The sequence below is a fragment of the Triturus cristatus genome, chromosome 3_1, assembly GCF_964204655.1.
Source record: "Triturus cristatus chromosome 3_1, aTriCri1.1, whole genome shotgun sequence".
NCBI classification, from domain to species: domain Eukaryota; kingdom Metazoa; phylum Chordata; class Amphibia; order Caudata; family Salamandridae; genus Triturus; species Triturus cristatus.
The window spans coordinates 740,264,259-740,287,727 of NC_140583.1; the positions used below are offsets into that span (position 1 = coordinate 740,264,259).

At 45.9% G+C, this 23,469-nt stretch overlaps 1 protein-coding gene across 1 annotated transcript; it reads left to right on the forward strand.

Moving 5' to 3' along the window:
- The first annotated feature begins 7,839 nt into the window (after positions 1-7,839).
- Positions 7,840-22,858, forward strand: LOC146860901 (mucin-2-like). The gene is made up of 3 exons (XM_085644900.1): positions 7,840-7,987; positions 9,467-9,572; positions 21,960-22,858. Exons 1-3 carry the CDS (start codon positions 7,918-7,920, stop codon positions 22,189-22,191), a joined length of 408 nt encoding a protein of 135 aa, XP_085501026.1. The 5' UTR covers positions 7,840-7,917; the 3' UTR covers positions 22,192-22,858.
- Positions 22,859-23,469: the final 611 nt, after the last annotated feature.

Consider the following 23,469-nt stretch of genomic DNA (forward strand, 5'->3'; position numbering starts at 1 on the left):
GGGTTGAAGCGCCGTTCCCCTCACGGCTGGCGAGGTAAGAGGCACCTTACCGAGTGCCCAGCAAAAGCGTCCCGTGCAGCGGGTCTTCCTCCGAGGCTTTATCCCTCCCCGGCGCTGCCTGATGACGCGGTAGGCAGGCGCCCGGGAGAGGGAATGATGGGGGCGGTAGTTTTATGGGTTTCTCCGCCGTTCCCCTCACGGCACTTTCTGGCCCAGGAGCAGGTTTTAAAATTTATTACAACACAGTCTCCTTCAAAAACTTTTCTAAGGGGGCCTATCCAACTTACTCTTTGTGCTAATAAAATCTGACTGGCCCCCTCCATAGGGAAATTACAATTTTTGGCCAACCAGTGGAGCGTTTTATTCTTGAGTGTATCATTATTCTCCACTTGCCCGTATCTAAGCTTGGGAATATTCACGAGTACTGCTACATATGGACTGCATTCTGGAGGCAAATTAATGCGGGGTGGCATTTTTCCATCGTCTTTTGAGGTCATATAGACTTCTTTCTCCAGACATGCTTGTTCCATAGGTGCAATATTACTTTTTGGTTGTCCTCTCTGAGTAACTTTTTCTGTTGGATTCCCTGCCGTCGGTATAATAGGGGGATTCGTTGAATCTCCATGTGGCTGGCTTATGAGGGTCTTTTCTTTAATACTATTTAGGGCGCCTGTATTCCTTTCATCCATACCCATTGTTGTAGTAGAAACTTCTATACCTATTTTTTGTGGGTCCCGCATCCGAACTTTATTAATGGCTCCTCTTAGACTGTCAACCTCCCTGGCTAAATTATCCACCTTTTCACAAAGCGGTCTGATGAGTTCAGCAAGTTTGTCGCAAATCGCCTCCGGGTTAAAGGTTTCCGGGTAGCATTGATTAGCCCTTGTACGTGTGGCAACCTTGTTGTCGGCAGATATTAGTTTTTTCCCTCTCTTTTTGGGCCCGATAACTGGCACCAAGGTTTTTCTACGTGCCCCTTTTTTATTTTCCATTGGGGGTGTTATTAAAACAGGACTGGCATCTGTAACAAACAGTCTAGGGGAGTTAGAAATATTCAAGGGAATGCTATCATTAGCGACATCTCCTTTGGTAGGGGTTATCGCTGTAGGTGTATCACTATAAAATTGATTACTTTGATTTCCTTGGTTAATTGGAGGTAGTACGCTTGAACCCATAGACAATCTCTTTTCTGTACGGTCTATTTCCTGGGTAAGTGCACTAACTGCTTTTACCAGGTAGGTATCAATAGTGTTACAAGCAGAGTCTGCTGATGTTTTACCTCCTCGTCTAACCATAACTAATGATGTGATCAGCGTTCTTCCTTTACCCTATGAAATACTTATATTACAGCACAGTCAAATAGTTCACAATATGCACAAAGATAGCCAAAATACTTTGAGTTCTCACTGTGCGTTGACTGTCCACGACAAGGGGGGTGGCCCGACCCGACCTCCTTCGTCCTCCGACGGCCGCAGACGGCCCGCCCTTTGCCCGGGCTTAGCCCGGCGCCCGCCCGCGCACGTCCCGCGACGCGGAGGGAGCGCCGATCTTAAATGCGCCTCCGGGCGCGTAGGTAGCGTCAAAGAGCGCGGGGGCACCTGGGAACTGTAGTTCTCGCCGCTTCCAGGCCGCACGGTGAAGTAGCGGCAGCGGCAGGCTTGAATACTGCGTAGGGGGCCGAGGGAGCACCAGCAGGGCCAGCAGTAAGGAAAGGAGGGCAGCGCGTCCAGGAAGCAGGTCTCACTTGGTCTGCAAAGATTTAATTTTCAAACTTCCCGCTCCACTGAGGGAGCGCCGATCTTAAATGCGCCTCCGGGCGCGTAGGTTGCGTCAAAGAGCGCCGGGGCACCTGGGAACTGTAGTTCTCGCCGCTTCCAGGCCGCACGGTGAAGTAGCGGCGGCGGCAGGCTTGAATACTGCGTAGGGGGCCGAGGGAGCACCAGCAGGGCCAGCAGTAAGGAAAGGAGGGCAGCGCGTCCAGGAAGCAGGTCTCACTTGGTCTGCAAAGATTTAATTTTCAAACTTCTTTTATTTCTTAAAATAGTATGGTAGAAAGTGTATACTCCATAGGGGCCCATGAAATGTTTAAAATATTTCATATGTTCCCCTGTAATATGAAAAATAATTCAGAGATCCCTGTGAAATAAGAGCGTCATCATCCTAATGAAAACCTCAAACCATTCAGCACGGCCCTACAATTGTCCACTATTTAATCAACATTTTAACAAGGAAGGTGAACTCAATCTAAACATTTGAATACAATCAGTGAGCGTTGTTAGGTGCAGCTTAACACCTTGAATAAAATAGCGTCAACACTCTTTACATTCTACAGACTGAATGTTTAATTTTTTCTAAAAGTCAACATTCTTAACTGCATATCGCAGCATTGATCTTGTTTTGTTTCTACAGACACCCAAACAGCAGAATCCAGTATTTCATGGGCCACTGTCAACAAACATTTCCGATGGAAAACACATTTTTTTACCTAACTGCCCTAAAATAAATGTGTAATATAAAAATCCATAACATGTATCCTGTATATAATTATATATGTACAGTTTGATAGATAGATAGACAGATAGACAGCTAGGCAGGCAGTTGGACGATGGATGGATGGATATCTTATGGACCAATGATTGGTGCTAAGGGCATCAGTGCTGGTGTCGCAGATCAGCCCCCTCGCCCCATTAGTCAATAAAATACCTGTGGTCAATCTAGTTCACAATTATTGGTATGATTTTGAAAACAGTTCTATGAAGAAAGAGTTTCTTTTTCATGTACAAATCAGAACAAATCCTGCCACTGGAACAGTTCCTTTCTGAAAATCCTCACTCTCCTAGGCTGGCATAAGGCCCCATTTCCAGATGTACTTCTGGAAACTTCTGTGAATTTCCAAAAGTCAAACATCTGCACCCATGCACGGATGTAAGCCTATGGATGCACAGTTACAACTGACTTTCCTGCATCGAGGACACTGGGTTTATTAAATTACGTCTCAATAGATGCTTTCGTAAGCTCAGCAGTAGAAGAGAAAACAAACTGACTTGGGTTCTCTTGGTTTTCAAAGAGCCTCATGATCCGGGCTTTGAGTAGGCAGGGCCGAGCACCGGTAGTTCTAACAAGCATTTGCAATGCAATAGGTCTCACATTTATACGAGTTTGAGCTATTGGCATTGCAAAATGACAATGCCTTTTATTTTATGTTTTGGTTTTAAAACAAATAAAAGGCATTGTCATTTACAATGTCATAAACTCGCATAAAAGCAGTGTGTGGAGTGCAGCAGTGTGCGGCGTGCAGCAGTGTGTGGCGTGCAGCAGTGTGAGGCGTGCAGCAGTGTGTGGCATGCAGCAGTGTGTGGCGTGCAGCAGTGTGCGGCGTGCAGCAGTGTGTGGCATGCAGCAGTGTTTCGTGTAGCAGTGTGAGGCATGCAGCAGTGTGTGGCATGCAGCAGTGTCGTGCAGCATGAAGCAGTGAGTAATGCAGCAGTGTGCAGCAGTGTGTGGCGTGCAGCAGTGTGCGGCGTGAAGCAGTGTGTGGCGTGCAGCAGTGTGTGGCGTGCAGCAGTGTTTTGTGTAGCATTGTGCGGCGTGCAGCAGTGTGTGGCGTGCAGCAGTGTGTGGCGTGCAGCAGTGTGTGGCGTGCAGCAGTGTGTGGCGTGCAGCCATGTTTCGTGTAGCAGTGTGCGGCGTGCAGCAGTGTGCAATGTGCAGCAGTGTGCGGCGTGCAGCAGTGTGCTGCGTGCAGCAGTGTATGGCATGCAGCAGTGTGTGTCGTGCAGCAGTGTGTGGCGTGCAGCAGTGTGCGGCGTGCAGCAGTGTGTGGCGTGCAGCAGTGCTGCGTGCAGCAGTGTGCTGCGTGCAGCAGTGTCGTACAGCATGCAGCAGTGAGTAATGCAGCAGTGTGCAGCAGTGTGCGGCGTGCAGTAGTGTGTGGCGTGCAGCAGTGTTTCGTGTATCATTGTGCGGCGTGCAGCAGTGTGTGGCGTGCAGCAGTGTGTGGCGTGCAGCAGTGTGTGGCGTGCAGCAGTGTTTCATGTAGCAGTGTGCAGCGTGCAGCAGTGTGCAGCGTGCAGCAGTGTGCGGCGTGCAGCAGTGTGCTGCATGCAGCAGTGTGTGGCATGCAGCAGTGTGTGGCGTGCAGCAGTGTGTGGTGTGCAGCGGCATGCAGCAGTGTGTGGTGTGCAGCAGTGTGTGGCGTGCAGCAGTGTGTGGCGTGTTGCAGTGTGTGGCGTGCAGCAGTGTGTGGAGTGCAGCAGTGTGCGGCGTGCAGCAGTGTGAGGCGTGCAGCAGTGTGCAGCGTGCAGCAGTGTGTGCCGTGCAGCAGTGTGAGGCATGCAGCAGTGTGAGGCATGCAGCAGTGTTTCGTGTAGCAGTGGGAGGCATGCAGCAGTGTGATGCGTGCAGCAGTGTGCAGCGTGCAGCAGTGTGTAATGCAGCAGTGTGCACAGCAGTGTGCGCAGCAGTGTGTGGCGTGCGGTAGAGTGCGACGTGCAGCAGTGTGCGGCGTGCAGCAGTGTGTGATGTGCAGCAGTGTGTGGCGTGCAGCAGTGTGAGGCGTGCAGCAGTGTGTGGCGTGGTTTGTAAACAACAAGAAAAGCGGACATCAGAGGAAGGGTGGGAGGGAACGAGCATATGGGTTGTGAGTTATAACGAAAGTTAATTGTTGTAAGAGGGGATGCAGGAAGTGAGGCCGCGCTGTGCGCTGGCGAAAGCAGTCTGCTGCTTTCAAGTCCGATGCCAGATGCCAGCTTCGCGCTTGAATGCCCCACATGCACTGGCCATAAACCGCATTCCTAAGGTCTTGTGCCCCTTACTAAATCTCTCTGAATGCGTGAGGCGGCAAACGCGCAGGAAGTAGCTGGTGGCAAATGGAATGCCCTCGCTCACACAGACACTGGAAGTTTCTAAAGGATTTGTGTGGAAAAGATGGGGGTTAAACAGGGTCGGACTGGCCATAGAGGGCACCGGGCAATTCCCCGGTGCGCCACAAGGGTGGGGGCCGGTTTTGGGCCCCTGGGGCCTTTTTTGTCGCATAGCCGTTTTTGCAGCATAGCTGCAAAATCGGCCCTGTAACAAAAACGGCCGAAAACCGGCCCTGGCAAAAGAGCTCGGCGGCACCCCCAAGCCCGGGGGGCCGGCCGAGCACTTTGCCAGGGCCGGTTTTGGTTCCCAGTCCGGCCCTGGGGTTAAAAGAAAGCGTAACAACACAAATGTACATCTGTTTGTTGTTCCAGGATTTGTGCTGCAGCTTGAGTAAACTTTAACAATAGTATGAGGCTTCCCTTCTGCCAAGCACAGCGCTCAGATGTTTCCCAGCTAGGCTGTACTCCACATTCATGGCAACAACGACTGTATCAATGAATACCTGAATTAACAGGTCTTTTTTTATTGAAGCCCAAAGAATTTTCTACAGTTGTGAAAAATATGTACCCGACTTTGTCTGATTGTAACTGCTAATACTTGTTAATAATAAGTGTTCCGTCGGACACCTGTAAAAATTAAGCCCCTGGAAAGGGGTGGGGGTGGAGGTTAAGAGTGGGAGAGAAGAGAGGCGGCAGCTAGGGGAAAGAGCAGGATAGACGAAAGAAGGGGGGAAGGAAAGCGAGGGAGAAGGAAGGCAGGTGAAGTGGAGGACGCGTGCGACAGGAGGCAATAGACTGCTGCAAAGAAAAAGAACGGTGGAGGCAGGAAAAAAGAGGGGGAGAGCGGGTGATGAAAACTTTGACTTATAATTTTCCGGTTACTATCGTCGAGCGGGGTTACATATGTCAGGATGGAGAGAGATCCTGGCTACATGACCTCGGGCTGGCAAAAGCACGCTATGCATTGGGGCCAGATGGTAGCTGTGACTCAGAGTCACTGCCCTTGCTCACACAGGCACTGGAAGTTTCTAAAGGATTTGTGTGGAAAAGATGGGGGTAAAAAGAAAGCGTAACAACACAAATGTACATCTGTTTGTTGTTCCAGGATTTGTGCTTTAACAATAGTATGAGGCTTCCCTTCTGCCAAGCACAGCGCTCAGTTGTTTCCCAGCTAGGCTGTACTCCACAATCATGGCAACAACGACTGTATCAATGAATACCTGAATTAACGAATCATTTTTATTGAAGGCCAAATAATGTTCTACAGTTGTGAAAAATATCTACCCGAGTTTGGAAAACTTACTTATCTGATTGCAACTGCTAATTATTTTTAATAACAAGTGTTCCGTCAGACACCTGTAAAAAATTAAGCCCCTGGAAAGGGGCAGGGGGTGGAGGTTGAAAGTGGGAGAGAAGAGAAGCGGCAGCTAGGGGAAAGAGCAGGATAGACGAAAGAAGGGGGGAAGGAAAGCGTGGGAGAAGGAAGGCAGGTGAAGAGGAGGACGCGTGTGACAGCAGAAGCGGCAGCTAGGGGAAAGAGCAGGATAGACGAAAGAAGGGGGGGAAGGAAACCGTGGGAGAAGAAGAGGAGGACGCGTGTGACAGCAGAAGCGGCAGCTAGGGGAACGAGCAGGATAGAAAAAAGAATGGGTGAAGGAAAGCGTAGTAGGTCAAGATGGAGCCAGTCGTGGTGTTAATGAGGAAGTAGTGAAAACATTAGCAGTAGGGTGTGAGTAGCATTGGTTTTTTTTTTAAATGGCGGTTGGTCCCGTTAATTGTTGAGTTCTTTGATGAAGTTAGTCGCTTAATTGATGTGGCGCCAGTAACCTGCAGATGGCTAGGTGGATGGTAGCGAAATGTTGATGTTTGAGCGTGAATTCGTCTGTAGGCATTTCCATTGAAGGGGTCGCACTGCAGGATATGGCAGCCTGTAGCGCAAATAATGTATGCTGCTTGAGGAGGGATGTGGCAGCACTGATAGTAGTGCACAATGTAAGGCGGCAGTCCTACACTCACGCAGAAGGCAGTGCGATGTGCAGCTGAAGGCATTCGGCACTATATTTAAACAAGCATTAAAAACGCAATAGGTCGCGCCTTTTATTAAGTTAAAGCCATTTGCTTTGCTATACAATACCATTAGCAAAGCAAATGGCTTTAACTTAACCAAAGGCGAGACCTGTTGCATTTTCAATGCTTGTTTTTAGGGCGCCCGGCCAATTTGCGATCCCAATTCAACCCTGATTGTGTGACCGTGGCAACTGTAATAAGGCTCGTCTTGGGCAGTAGGCATAAATCCCGTGGATACAAATCGACCAGCTAGGAGCCAATGACATTGCAGGGGGTTCTTCTGGCCAGACTGCACGAGGCATAGACTTTGCCCAGAAGATGTGTAAAGACTTTCCTCCCTGATCTATCCCCCCACGTGTAAAGACTTTCCTCCCTGATCTATCCCCCCACGTGATGCGTTTTCTGCTCGCGCAGTCTTCGGACCTTATCACTCCCGAGACCGCCAGTTACCAGTTACCACCTTGACTTCACACCTGTGTCATAAGGGGCTTATCAGTCTGAAGGGCCTCGCGACAGCCCCAGACCCGCGCGCGACTCACTGGACGAAGCACGTGCTGGCCGTAAAAGAATGGAAGCTTCAACCAGCTGCTATTCAGTGCAATTAAAATGTGAGTTGAGCTGCTCTAATGTCTCAAGTATTAACATTACTAGGACGAGAAGGAGGTCCTTAACCTATCCATACTAAACTGATTGTTACCTTTCCTGTTTGAAAGGTCCCCAATTACTGAGCAGGTTTCTCAGCCCAGGGGTAGAAGTGGGAATTTCCCAAACACCAATACTTGTCCATCCTGCTCCCCCTTTCCTTATATGCAAAAGAGGGAACAATAGTGCAAGCAACTGAATGAGATCCCTTTCTGCCCCCTCCTTATTGTGGGCGTGGTCTCAGCCCAGTCCGGAATCCTGGCTATAAAAGGACACCTGCTTTCAGGGTCGGACACCCATCAAGACGACTTTGCCTCGACACCAATACCCAAGCGAAAGAGACGACATGAAGGCTGCTGCGCTGACGGTCCTGTTGTTCGCGACATATGTCAAAAGCCAAAGCATACCAATAGCAGGTAAGCTCACAAGACTCTTCTTTTCACTTCAGACGCGTTATTATATACATTTATTTGCAAGAGCGAAAGGTGTAACATTAGCAGTGATGCCTACAGAGGGGAGATGAGGGTTATTGCCAGGGCCCTTGTCCAGGAGACTCCTGCAGCACTCATTGCCAATGTCAGCGCTTTAGAATTTATATACTTTAAAATGACTAATACCGGCTGCCCAGGCTATTCTTTTATGTTTTGGGTGGCAGATAGTTATTTTTAATGTATAGAGAACTATTAAACAACTGTTGTTGTCTTCATCACGAAATTAGGCAAACAACGCCACTGTTTGGCTGACCATAGGTGCTGGTTTTTTGACAGTTAAGTGCCGGTGTCGAGTACCGGAAACTACCGCTCAAACTAAGCACTGGCTGAACTTCACGTGGGCTGTCACCATTCATTTTTGTTCCACACAATCAAATTCCCGAAGCTGCGCGCGCCACATTACATAGGGCGGAGCACTGTCAATGAGACCTGGCAGCCCAGGGGCCAGGGGCAGCAGGTCTAGATTTGCAGATGGTGGATCTAGCGGAGGCTCTGCCATCATTAATCCTGCAGCGCCCTCTCCACTAGATCGGTTGACGCGCCATCTGACTGTTCTCTGCGTCATACCCCGGATCCACCTATCCAATGAAGTCCCCAGCCTCACTGAAATCAGAGCAGTGTGATAGCCCTATATAGAAAAAATAGGTACAATTGACTATCCTGCAGTCGACCCAACTAATCGGGATAAGGAGTGACAAGAAAATGACGACCAACCCTTACATTGCTGAGCTGTACATGGGCTTCAGAACGCCACTGAGCCGCACCTTTTCAAACAAAAAAGGCTCTCTCGTTCAGGGCTGAGGCAGACCCATTAACATTACAAGCTCTCTTACGAACTACTGAGCTTTGGGACAGTTGTATACAGCGCCAACTTGACGCGAAGAGATCATCTGAGCGCTTTATACTAGCACCAAGTTGCGTTACATACCGACACATTCATTTTGCTAGGCACGGGGAGATTAGTTGATTGGCCCAGAACCACAGGGTCTCGAGTGTCCTTGCCTGTCCCGGATCCCCAGCTTGGAGATCGACCGCTCTAGCCGTTAGGCCACATCATTGTGACGCATAAACCTACTCTAGTCTAATTAGACTGGGTTGAGAGCAGTCTGTGCGGCACATTACACAACCCTATATTTTACTGTAAGTAAATATAACATTACACTGCTCATAAATAATAATAATAATAATAATAATAATAATACATGATGCAACAAGACATGTTACTCGAAATAGCCGCCTCACAAAGGTGAAACGTAAGGTGGCGTTGACTGGCGTCTGATGGCTCTGTACAAGATGGATAGCAGAACTTGGTCATTCCAAAGTTGCTTCTTTAACTTTTAAATGAAGGTTTATGTCTGTTTTGGCGTGGGGACTTATTTGTTATACCTCTGTTTTTTTCGTTAGGTGCCGATTGCGTAGTTGTGAAGAGATCTGTCTTGGCCACCTTTGGCCCTTGCTCCGGATATGTTACTGTCGGATACTGTTCCGGAAGCTGCCGAAGCAGTGTCTCGTAAGTGATCTTATGTTTGTTGTGTACCGGAGGTGAATTGGTGTTGGGATAAAACATACAACTAGATAGGCAACACATTCTCACCTTTTTTTTTTAGAATCTTTCCTTTGCTAAAACACCTGCAGGGATAAATAAATCACAATGTATTACCCCAATGAGGGACTGTTAATAATGCGTACATAGTAAAGTCGTGTTGAGATTACATTTTAGCATATTTCTGTTTTTGTAGTTTTTCATAATTGCTAAGGTTTCACACTTCAGAACGTTTTAAAAAGTGGGTTCTTCCTACTTATCAAGTACTGATGCGTGTGAGAAACGCTCAGCCCTTTTACACAGTCCCAGCTGCCCTAATTGCACCTAGAATTCTATCCATCCGAAGGCACGTCCGTAGCATTCTACGGCAGATATGAGCGGGAAGTGCTACAGGCAACGCTGTTCTATGGCAGGCTTAGGCAGAATCTACAAGTCAACAAAGGGAAAATTAGATTAATCTGTCAGATTTAGTGAAATGTCAATATGCAGTAATTTATGCATATGTATTCAAGTATAGAGGAAAGTCTAATGAGAAATCAAAAGACCCTTTGGCCCTTTTAATCGAACTAATGTTATCTCTGTGGGCGAAGAGCAGAGAAAAGAAACGGACTAACTTCAAAAGACCACAAAGCTGCAAACAATTGATGCTATTTTATTTTGGCACTCACAGTACACATGGAGAACATGTATATGAAGGCAAATATTCCAGCATTACAAACTAGCACGTGCATGAAATAAAGAAGGCACATGCTCAGCTGGAAAATGATCAGGCAGACATGGAGACAGCAGAGACACAATTACCACATAACATTTTTTTGACCTTGTGTGCACTTCTGATAATAAAGAGAAGTACATCAAACAGAAATATGCATTTTTGTTTGGGTATCAGATACAGTGCTAGGGCATGCTTCGCTACATGGCAAAGGGAAGGAAAGGATTCATATTCAAGGTATCTCACACAGTTATCCTGTTCTGAAAATTTGATAAAAGGTTTGGTCATAAGTGAAAGAATATGATTTATTACAGTTCAGAACTTCTGTTGTTTTAGGACTGCTATATCATACAAAATAGAGTTCCTCATGTTCTGAGGAGACCAAGTGATGCATTGATTGCTCATATTGGGGCCTATTTACTAAAGCATTTTTGAATAGTGCTTCACATACCCGCACATGCTATTCACTGAGATCTTGGAAGAGATACACCAACACCTCCTTTCTCCTGTGTATGAAGTTTTTAGCAAACACAAGAAGATGATGGACGGAGCGCTGAAACTTTTGAGACACTCACCCCCTGGGTTGAATCCATCATCGATCTTTAGCTCAATTTGCCAGCTCAGTTCAGACCCAGCTATATGAAAATCAGTCTTGACCCTGTGCCTCATGAGAACAGTCCAGCCCGAACTGCTAAGCCAGGTCTTCCCTGAACCAAAAACAAGTATCCTGTGACCGGTTTCTGGGTAACACCCTTCATCAGCCAGGCTAGCTTGAATCCATTAGCAAAAGTGAGCAAGGGACCCACATCTGGGCATCCCTGCCAATTTAGGGCGAACAAAGCAAACACAACGAGATGATGGACGGAGCATTAAAACTTTTCAGACACTCATCCTCAGTCACAGATCTGGGTTGAATCCATCATCATTCTTTAGCTCACTTCCCCACCTCAGTTCAGACCCAGCTATATGCAAATCGGTCTTGACCTGTGCCTCAATGAAACAGTCCAGCCTGAACTGTCAAGCAAGGTCTTCCCTGAACCGCAAACAAGCATCCTGGGATCGGTTTCTGGGTAACACCCTTCCTCAACCAGGCTAGCTTGAATCCAGTGGCACAGTGAGCAAGGGACCCACGTCAGGGCATACCCTGCCAACTTAGGGCGAACAAAGCAAATACAAGGAGATGATGGACAGAGCGCTGAAACCTTTCAGACACTCATCCCCCAGTGGCAGATTTGGGTTGAATCCATCATCATGCTTTAGCTCACTTCACCACCTCAGTTCAGACCCAGCTATATGCAAATCAGTCTTGACCCTGTGCCTCATGGGAACAGTCCAGCCCGAACTGCCAAGCCAGGTCTTCCCTGAACCGGAAACAAGCATCTTGGAACTGGTTTCTGGGTAACACCCTTCATCAGCCAGGCTAGCTTGAATCCAGTGGCAAAGTGAGCAAGGGACTAATGTCTGGGCATACCCTGACAACTTAGGGAGAACAAAGCAAACAAAAGGAGATGTTCACCCCAGTGGGTGCAAGTAAGTACTTGTTGAACTGATGATCTCTGATGGAGTTCTTGAGTGGTTCACCCCAGTGGGTGCAAGTAAGTACTTGTTGAACTGATGATCTCTAGACCCGATACATATCCCGGGTTTTAAAATATCGCCCGAGACATGGCTCGGGTTTCGGGATGACTTCGCTCCTCAGTAGAGAAAATAGTTAGGGGTGGAAGAGAGGGCCGCCAAGCAACCGTCAAGGGCCTCAGTGCCCGCACAGGCACACAGGTGCGTCGTCCAGGAGCTCGTCAGCTCAAAGCTCGAGGGAGCCATTTTTATAAACACCCTTCTTCAGCCAGGCTAGCTTGAATCCAGTGGCAAAGTGAGCAAGGGACCCACGTCTGGGCATACACTTCCAACTTAGGGCAAACAAAGCAAACGCAAGGAGATGATGGACAGAGCGCTGAAACCTTTCAGACACTCACTCCCAGTCACAGATCTGAATTCTCTGGACGTCTCTAAATGGAAGGGGGCAATCTGTTGTAAGAACTGCAAAATAACCCTCAGGCTCACACAGGACATATCACCCGAAAATAGTGCTAAACTGACCTGCCTACGAGGGGTCTTATAAATGCCCGATCACTGTGCAAGCGTGCCCAACATATCTATGATTTAATAATAATGACAAACTAGACTGCCTCTTTGTAACTGAAACCTGGCTGAAGACCTTGTGCAATCCACATACAGTCAGTGCCCTTCCCCCTGGCTACCTTATTCATAGATTAGAAAGACCAGAACAATGTGAAGGAGGCCTGGCAATCATCTACAGTAGGTGATTGAACTGCTCAGTATCCTAATTACCAGACCTCAAAGCAGCAGAGGGCATCAGTTTCTGTTTTCAATTAGAGGACTCCTTTGCTTTCGCAAGGGCCCTACTTTACCGCCCACCCGGCCCCTACAAAGCCTTCTTGGATAGTATTGGTGACATCATGAGCTCACTCACCCTCAGATTCTCCAACTTCACACTGTTGGGAGATATATTCATCTCCACACAGTCAATGACCCAGGGGCAACACATTTTAAGGAAATTATGGACACACTCGGCCTAAAGCAGTGGATTTTTGCAGCTACTCACAATGCCGGCCACACCCTTGACAGTATTTGATCCAACCTTATTACCCTCACAGTCAAGACCCCAGTTAACCTAACCTGGTCTGATCATAAGCTGATTCCCTAAGAAATCAGATTCCAGCACATGTCAAACTCCAAGGGGAGCACCCTGACTTTGCAAGAAGCCAAACCCAGGTGGAGGGAGATGACAGCCCTCCCTGACTTACATGAAGCTGCTTTAGCCTGCAGGCCAAACCTGTCAGGAGACCCAATAGTTGACAGCCAACTCTTCGCACAGTGGCTGTACACCTTGAGGACCCGTTTCGCTGCTCCAGGTCCATGTAACAGATGCCCACAAAAGAAACCTTCCCCCAAGTGGTATACCCAAATTCTGAAAGAATTACAAACGCATTGTAGGACCCTAGAACGCAGATGGCATCAGAATTATGAGCAGACTGAATTACCCAAATTTAAAACGGCTCTTAAAAATGATCACTCCTAGATTAAAATAGCCAAAAGGCCTCCTATACGGAAGTGCTTAAAAGGGCAAACTCAAATCAAAAAACTATTTTTAAGATAGTTAATGCTTTCACTAACCCAAAACCATTACAACAAGAGATTCCCCCATCACAGTCTCTTTGCAATAGCATAGCAGACTACTTTGAACAGAAGGTTCAAGCATTACAGCAAGATTTTACTGTACCCCATGGTCCTTCCACCAACAACAACGTCATCTCAGGCAAAAATGGACTGACTCTACAAACGTTTGAGCCTATTAGCCTGGACCAATCCCACCAGGCGATTCTTGCTATTAAATCTGGCCACCCCTTTGACCCATGTCCTCCCTCAATTTTACACGCCAAAATTGATACTGTAAATCCAACCATAAACAAAAAATTAATGCCTCCCTGTTATCAGCTAAAATCCCTACAGAATGGAAGCTTGCAGCAGTCAAGCCACAACAAAAGAAACAACTTGATGATCCTACCATCCTTACTAATCTCCAACCTATCTCCTTACTCCCATGTTTTAGCAAGATCACCGGAAAACGTATTAACCTCCAACTCACTACCTACCTAGAAAAAACAAACATCCTATACCCTAACGAATCTGGTTTTAGATCCCAGCACTCGACAGAATTAGCCCAATTGTACACGGCTGAATCTCTCAAAGCTGCCGTTGATCAAGGAAAGAATGCGGTTCTGGTTTTATTAGATCTATCGCCGCATTCGACACGGTCTCACTTGTCATTCTTCTAGACCGTCTCGAATCTTATCTCCCACATAGCCCTGGCTTGGCTTAAAAGGTTCTTGCAGAACCACAGACAAGTCATCACCATTGGCCAATACAAGTCAACAGAAAAACCCCTGCTCTCCGGTGTCCCTCAGGGGTCTATTCTCAACCGGGTGCTCTTTAATGCCTATATGGCCCCATTGATCAGTTTGATGTTGTCCTTTAACATCGAGACCATCTGATATGCGGACGACACACAGTTAATCCTGATCCTAGATAAAAACACCACACAGGTGGAAGAAACTTCCTGCTTATGTCTCACTGCAACTTTCCAATGGATGAAATCCAACCACCTAAAGTGCAACTCAGAAAAGACGAAAATTCTATCTTTCGGACCAGGGAACGCTTTCTCTCCCAATATATGGTGGCCAGCTGACACTCCCCCACCCCCAAATACAGTAAAGGTAGCTAGAAGCCTGGGAATTAAATTTGATGCTACACTATCCTTCAACCAACAGTAATTAGCAGTAGCTGGGACCTGCTTTCATATTATAAAATCACTCAAAAGGTTTTTAGATTTGCTCCCCATTACAGCTAGACAGGTGATTGCTGTGGCCCAATTACGTCTAGATTTTACTACTGCAACAGCCTCTATGCAGGGACCGACAGGTCAGTCTCACTTAAACTCCAAATGGTGTAACACGTAGCAGCCCGTTTAGTGCTAAAATGGCTCAGGAGTTCATCTGCATCGGCGGCCCTAGAAACACTACACGGGTACCTATCCGTAAAAGAATTCTGTTTAGGATTTTGACCATCACCTTCAGAATATTTTACTCCTCAGGACCACAATATCTCCGGTCCAGATTTGCGTGTTATCTACATCTTCGGAGCTTTAGATAATCTAACTCTAATCTGTTAAAACCACCAGCCTTTAGATATGTCTCAAAAGGAGGAAAATCGCTTGCAGTGATAGACTCCAAAGCGTGAAATCAACTCCCCAACCACCTCCGGCATATTCAATCTAAAACTCTCTTAAGGAAGGCCTTAAATACTTGGATATTTCTTGCCCATGATTCCAACACAGCAATCCATCTAGCGCCATGATGCTCCCTGGAGTGATAGTTGTGCTTTACAAGTGTTCGATTACATTACATTATATTACTTTTCATTACATAGAGGGGAAAGGGCCAGGTGGCAGCTGGACTGGAACCTTCTTACCAACCAAGAATGGCTTAAAGATATGAGAACGTATTTTCAAGATTGTTTTCGCCAGAATAGGGGTGCGGCATCATTGTTTGCAGTATGATAAGCCTTTATGGCTAATGCTCGGGGTAGATTATTGCTTTTAAGACCCCACAATTCAAAGCACAAGCCGAGTGCATAGCTGAGCTCCATTCTGCAGTTGATGTAGCCTTTCAGGCTAAGAATAGGCCTCAGTATCAACAGCTCCCTTTAGAGAACCATCTTTAAAAAGCTAAGCATGTCTATAGGGAATTCATTATTATGGAGGAATAGCTTCAGGGCTTTTCAGCAGCAAGCATATGAGGAGAACCAGATAACTGAAAAATGTCTTCCATGGTCAGTGCACGTTAAGTGTGATGCCAAACTCATAAGGGAGCTGCAGAAGCCAGCTACTAGAGATTTAGTATCAGATAAGGCTGAGGGTCCCATATTTTTCTGCATCATGATAAGGTTTTGTATGAAAGTAAATATTATATCCCGCAGCCCAGTATATCCCAACATTTTCAGTCCATCAAGCTTTCCCGGTTGGCAAATTCCTGGGTAGAAAGAATTGCCTCTTATATATCAGCTGTAGAGGTTCAGGAAGCTCTTGCCACAATGTCTAGAGGGAAGTCATGTGGCAAAGATGGGTTTCTGGTCACATTTTTTAGATCAATTGCAAGTGAATTTATACTCTTTTTGATGGAGTTGTTTATTTTTTATTAAAGAGGGTGGGGACGTTTCCTCATCCTTCAAGGAGTCCATGGTTGTTAGTTGTTTAAAGAAAGATTAGAACTCAAGTGATGTCAACTCATACCCAACGATTCGCTTGTTGAACACTGATTATAAGCGTTTAATGAAATTATGGGCTATTCATATCACACCAGCAACCCAGGTTTTAATACATAATGACTGGACAGGATTTGTGGCTGGTCTTGTGATGTCGGCTAACATGGACTTCATAATTCATGCACCAAACTACTTCCTTGCAACAGTGCTGATCTCAAAGCCCTTGAAGTAGGCACACTATAAACTAAGAGCAAAGACGAGACTTTGAAGGGCTATGGATGTCCTATGTATTAAACAGAGATCCTCTCTCTCTCACACTGGACGCCACTGGAAATGGGCTAAAAAAGGGGAGATGTGGGATCTCTGTTGGAGACCCCAACTTAGTCTTGCAGGATAATTTTGAAAAAATTGCAGCTGGTAGAGGAGGGTGTCTGTCAGCCCAAGATAAATAGTATTACATTGAACTGGCTGGGATAAGACAAAATTGTTCAGGATGAGAACTTTCTAGGACAGCGTGAATAGGTAAAGGACACACCATAACTTGCCAACTCTTTAAAAATAATGGATAATTGTTTAATTTCCCCTAAACATTCCAGAACTGGACTTCGAGTAGCAAATCAGATTCCAAGACAATTTGGTAACATTTTCCCTAAATATAGGGGCTTTTGGTCAGCCCTCTTGACCCATTGGTCTATTCAAGTGCCATTCAAATTTTGCCTCTGACCACCACAGCATATAACAAGGAGGAAGGATTTAGCCTGCTTAGCCCATTGGCTGTCTCGTGCTGTGAGTGATAGCATTTGTATGATCCCTTGTGCACAACACTCTGAAAACAACCCACCTCAGTGCCATAGCTGGACCACTGTTTTATTTTTTATGTATTTCAAATAGGTGTTGTTGTTTAGTGTAGATGTTTGCAAGTAAAACAAATAAATACAACATGGCTTTCTGGCCAAGGCGAAGGCCTGCCCTTTCGGCTTTGCCAATACTTGTTCTTTGGTAGCTGCAAGAAAGTGATTTACTGTCTTCTTTGATTCTCAATAGTGATTTCAGACTTCCTCCTGGTACCAGAGTATATTTTAATAATTTTGGTAGTTTCACTGGCTTTGAATGATAAGTGCAATTTCTGCAAGTGAAAATATATTTGTTGTGGATGCATTAGTCCAGTATAAGATGTAGAGACATTTACCCTGATCTCCAAATCGGGGGGGCTTTTTCCATTGTGACATGCTACAGTGGTACATATTTGTCACGTCTGACCTGAGCCTGTCCACTCGGATTTTCATCTTTCTGTGGTCGATAAAATGTGTGCCTTTGGGCTGGGTTACAATATACATCAGTTGTCAGCCAAAAGTACCAAGATAACTCATGGATGAATGTGACTCTGCAAACATGCCTGTTACATTTTGTGCTATGACAACGTTTGCATAAAGCTCGTAGTTGGAGGCAGGAGAAATGTTTATATGAGTGCTGCCTTAGGTGTTCAGTCTTTTCATGAATACATCGCATGCCATTACAACGCGGTCGTTAAAACCGCCGCGTTGTTACATCACATACGATTACATCCCAAGTCGTTGCAACAACTTGCTGTAAGGGGTGCGCTGGAGTTAGGAATAGTATAATTTACTATTCCCACTCTAGTTTGTGCAACAGCAGGGAAGGTGTTGGATTGTAAAGCGCTTGTAATGACTTGCGGTGTAATGTTTTGCGATGTAACAACACGGTCGATGTAATCACCACGTTGTAATGGCATGCGATGTATCGCATGCAAACTAATCGATGTCTCCCTCTTTTCATGCATGTGTACTTGTTATGCTTGTATGTGTGGTTTTCATGTCTGACAGTGTGTGTTTACAGTATGTGCTTATGTGTTTGTTTGTGTTTCATTTACAGTCCAGTATGGAGGATATCAATCAGTCTATTTTGTTTAATATGTGCCTACATGTGTCATGTGCTTGTATGTGTTTTGTGTTTATGCCTATATGCAAACTGTCTTTGTCCACAAGTGTGTCTGATGTTATTGCCTGTTAATGGTTGTATGTTTGATGACAATTAAGCAGGCGCTTTAACAAAGCCAGACCTGTCGGCATTGCCAATGTTTGTTTATTAGCCATGCTCACACTGCCATGTTTCCCTACTTAGGGCACTTATTAGCCTATTGCTTCAATGAAGTCTTCAGGCTCTTCTCTCAGTAAATGAGGATACATCCATCAAAGTCGCGCACTAAGGAAGCTGATGGTGCTAACAGGTGAAGTCTGTAGTGCCCACCACACTGGTCAATTATGATGATCCATGATTATCTGGAAGCATTTTCACCAGCTGAAGACTGTCCAATGGCTGCAGAATGGCTGATCTTACCTAACGCTAGAGTGCACTCCCTTTAATAACCACACATCTGCACACTTATTAAAACGCGACTGCACTCAGAAACCTATTGATCACTGTAATTGAAAACAAGCTTTGGCAAAGATCAAAGCTCTTACTTGTTAATTGTGTATCAATTGTTATTTTTGTTTTGCTAGAAAGGGTTGAAAGAAAATGCTATCGTATTATTTGTTAATTTATTTGTACGGTGCATTTGTTTGAATTGTAAGAGGTAGATATATGTACTAACACTTGAATAAAAAAATTAAACGAGAATTGTAAGATTGTTAACCCGAATTAACAGTGCAAGTCCTTTAAATGCACAGTAGTATAAAGCAAGTGAATCAGAAAGAGAGTAGAGAAAGGGTACAAGTTTTACTAGAAATGTGGTTTGTTATTGTTTTTAAAGTGTACTTTAAGTGTTAGTGAACGTTGTGTTTGATAGGTCTGTACCTCACTCATTCATTGGTAATGTTTAAATGTAGAAGAGAATTGTGAGTGTGTTGATGTGTTATTTGCTTTGTGTTTTAAAGTGCATCGTGAGTGTTTGTAAGTGTTATATTTTTGGACAAACATTTATTAGCCCTGGATTGGTGTGTGAGGGGAGGGAGACGCAGCCTGGAAGGATCCAATGGGAGAGCTCCTCTATTTCGTCGCCACAATGATCTGGCACTTTATGAGGATACAGCCTTAAAGATCCGAAGCTTGAACACAGACTTGCAGTTCCACAGCAGAATCAGTGTGATACACACTCTTTGCTTACTAATAAAGGCCAGAGAAAATTAAAGAATTCCTGGATAGCACCCTGGCATTAGCCGATGTTTCTGTGCTCCATGTGACAGCGACCTATTTAAATAACAGCAACACCTAGCAGGTCCCAGCGCCTCCTCCATGAGCAACCTCAGTTTCTCCTTAACTGAGTTAGTGATGATTTCTTGCCCACAACCAAAACATCAAGATATAAATTTTCTATACCCTGGAGGCCACACTCTGTCATACAGCGCCTTTTAAGAAAAGGGCTAAACTGCTCAAAGTCTGAGCATGAAAGTGCACAGCCCAGGGGCAAACCATATCAAAGTAACACTGTCCACCGCTGCAGAGCCCAGCAAAAAGTAGTTATCTGAGTGGACGTGCAGAAGACAGAATGCATGTTTCAGTTCAGTTCATAAAACTTTATTTCGGCACACATGGCCATAAAAGCACCATTAAAATAACAGTTTAAAATACAATATATTATGTACAGTTTAAAAAGGTGAAAAAAGGTCAAAATTCCTATTTCTGAGGCAGCTTTTCTACACATCAGTGCATGTTTCATCTCTCCGGCTATGCTGGCAGAGGGGCATGCGGAGAGCAAAGACGGTGAGACCTTATGCACCGGAGATCCCGCTGGGGATGTTGACGGCGCTGCCGCATGGAGGCGACTGGTCCCCGCTAGCGGAGTGGGAAGAGCTGGGGTTGCAGATGGTGGGGGACCTCTATATAGATGGGGTGCTGGCCCCCTTCGGGGCTTTGCAGGAGCAGTTTGGTCTCCCGGATGGGAGTTATCTCCTGCACGCGGCGGTGAGCGCGGCAATTCAAAAACACTGGAGAGAGGGGCTGGCGGAGCCCTCTGTGGCACTGACCTGTCAGTACGTGGCGATGGCGGCGGGAACGATTAAGGCGGTGACATGCCTACAGGCTCGATTGCTGCAGGAGGGGCTGGAGCCGCTTGCGGCATTGAAGGAGCGGTGGGAGGAAAGCATAGGCAAACCCATTCCGGACACGATCTGGAGCCACATCATGCGGAGGACATGGAAGGGTAGCGGGAATGCCCGCTTTCAGCAGGTGCACTTCTTCATCATCCACAGGGCATATTTGACCCCGGGAAAGATTAGCCGGTACTTTAAGGTGCAGGAGGCCGCTTGCCCGCGCTGCCTCACACTGGGAGCTGAACTAGAGCATATGCTGTGGGGGTGCCCGAAGCTTGGGTCGTACTGGACTGAGGCGGGAGAGATCTTGAATACTATAACGGACCGGGAGGTGGAGTTTGATATGGGGGCGTGCCTGCTGCTCTGGTTCCCTCACACAGCAAAGACAAAAGTGACGAGTAAATTTATTGACTTGGGGCTCATGTTGGCTCAGAGAGAAATTACGTGGCACTGGAAGTCCCGGGAGGGCCCATCAATCGGGCGGTGGATATCCGAGTTATTAAAATGGTCTAGATGCGAGAGTGAAGTCAGACGGCGGCAAGCGATTAAGGCGGACAATGAAAAGGGGTTAGAGTGGGTAAGGGCATGGGAGCTGATCGGGCAGGCCCTGCAGGATTGCCGGCTCGAGCGGGCGGAACGGGAGCGCGAGGAGAACGGAGTTCCTTGAGGCTGAGGACAATAGATGTAACCTCTGACGGATGGCACGACTTAGAGTTAGGGACCACTGGAGGGGCCCACATCAGCAGCAGTTGGGGGGTGGGATGGGAGGGGGGGGAGTTCCTGAGGTGGGAGGGTAGTGCTATATTGAGTTGGATGGGGAATGAAGCTGATTGGACAGAAAAGCAGAGGCTCCCATGGGGCATGATCCAGGCACCGCTATGAGGCGATAGTTGTGTTACTTTGCTTAACTGTCTATATATGCCGCCCGGCCCCCGGGATGTGGGCTGAATGGCTGTGTGCATTGCTAAACCGAAGGATGTGATCGGAGATTGTAGGGGGTGCCGGTTGCCCCGATGGTTATTTTGCTGAAAATGTTGCAATAAAAAACATGTTTTAAAAAAAAAAAAAAATCAGTGCATGTTTCATGCCTGCTTTCCCTGGAAGTCTCGTCCCCTGTCCCTGACCAGCTTCGCCAAGTCCTCAAAGGATTGTTGGACACAATGCAGCCCCCCTAACTAGCTGGTGGTTCACAGAATCACCCTCAACGAGTAATAGGTCAGGAATCAATGTGAACTTCCTTTGACCTTTTTTGGTCACCAATCCCAGATGTAAGAGTTTCAAGTTCTGCAAAGTTTTCTTTTGGAAATGGCCATTAGTTCAGGTGGGTTCTGAATGGCCAAAGTTTTAAGCAAGGCCGAAAATGGACTCTGTATAGGTGTCTTCTCTTCTGAAGGAAACCTCGCCTGGCAGCTCCTAATGGACTGTATGCACAAGGAGCAGGGGCAGCACTCATTTGTATAAGGAGGGCCTCTGTCTAGTGGCACAGTGTCAGTGAGTGAAAAGCCTGGGTTATGAATGCTACTGAGAACAGCCAGAGTTTCAGATTATTTGCAAGCGGTCCTCCCATCACCTTTTGTGTGTTTGATTTAGGAAAGAGTGAGACTGTCAGCTATCATCGAACACATCTTCCACCATTATGAAGCTTTGGCATTAGGCAGTGCCTAGAAAAAGAGCTATTTTGGTATTTTATTCTATTTATTTTCTACTGATATGGATATTGAAATATGCTCTTGTGTTTTTACTTGACAGGTACTCGCCTGATTCATTATTGAAAGTGACACGGAGCTGTCTTTGCTGCACGGAAACAAAAATGGCGGTGATGTCGGAGAAACTGCCATGTAAACCGGAAGGTTTCTATACTTACAAGTACTATACTATTGCTGGATGCGCGTGCACCAAATGTGGTGCTCTTAGTTTCGATGTGTCTGCACTGCCTCCAGTGGAAACCGCTGAAGTCTCGGATCCAAGCATTGCTGCATAAGAGACAAGACAGACCCGTAGGAACCCTGGAGAATATAGGGGGGCAATAAAGGTGGAATGGAATGCAGTCAGTTAAACGTGTCTCAAATTTCTCAGATCTTTGTCAAAATGCAACTCTGTATTACTCTCAGCAAGTCTGGGCTTGGGCCAAAATAAAACTAGCATAAAGAGAAATCAGGTGCTGTTGTAATGGTGTGACTGACTCTACTCCTGGCCAATCAGCCTTAACGTACCACCAAGGTTTTATAAAATCTTAATATTCTATTAAGGGATTATCTCGGGGTGATTGGATTTGGTTATAACAGCAATAAATCCGGGTTGAGAATTCATGCATACATTGTAACTTTCGAATGTTTTCCATCACTCCCATTATTTTTCAATCTAATTTCTTCAAAAAGTGACAATTCTGATATGTGTTGTAATTGCAAGTATAAAAACGTTATGCACTGGATTTGTAATGTCAAATTGTAATGCCTCCTGGTGCAACTGGCATAGATGCTATGGTGTTGTATTACAGCCTATGTGGAAACAATGCTGTTTATTCCAGACATTACATTATTTGCTAATGAATATGGTGGAAATATAATTGGTGAAAGTGAAGGTTTCATCTTTTGATGCAATTTAATTGTCACATAAAACGTAACAAAGTAATAAACTTCGTCAAGATATTTTTTTTCAGTCTTCTGTCCATGCAATTTATGGGTTCTAATAGATTAATCGTCATTTATATATTTTCTGCAGCTGTTCGCGTGCCAAATGCTAACCATTATTGTATGTATTCTTCAGTGTGCTTCCAAGTATGCCATAAAATATTTTTTTTCTTAGACATTATACGGTTAGATATTTTGTTGCAGAGTCAACCCACAAGTTAATGCAGGGTGGATTCCCACCAGGGCAATCTGGACATATCTTCCTCTCTCGTACATTGACTGCTTTTGTTATGATCCTTTACGGTCCTTTATATTCAAAACTGAACTACTAAATCTGCACACACTAATGCACACACTAATAGCTCCCAGCACATCACAGTGACTGTATTTCGTTTTTCACTGTTGAAAGGCTGCCTGTCCCGTTGGCTGTTATTAGGGCTGCAGTTTACCATTTTACATGTGTAACTTTCATTTAGGACAAGATCAAAAAATGGAGCTTAGGATCTCTGAAATAAGGGTGGGCGTAGTTCGCGAAGTAGCACTTCGCGAAGCTACGCAAAGTGAAGTTCGCACTACGCGAGCTACGCGTAGCACTTCCCAAACTGCGTAGTAACATGTTCGCACTGTGC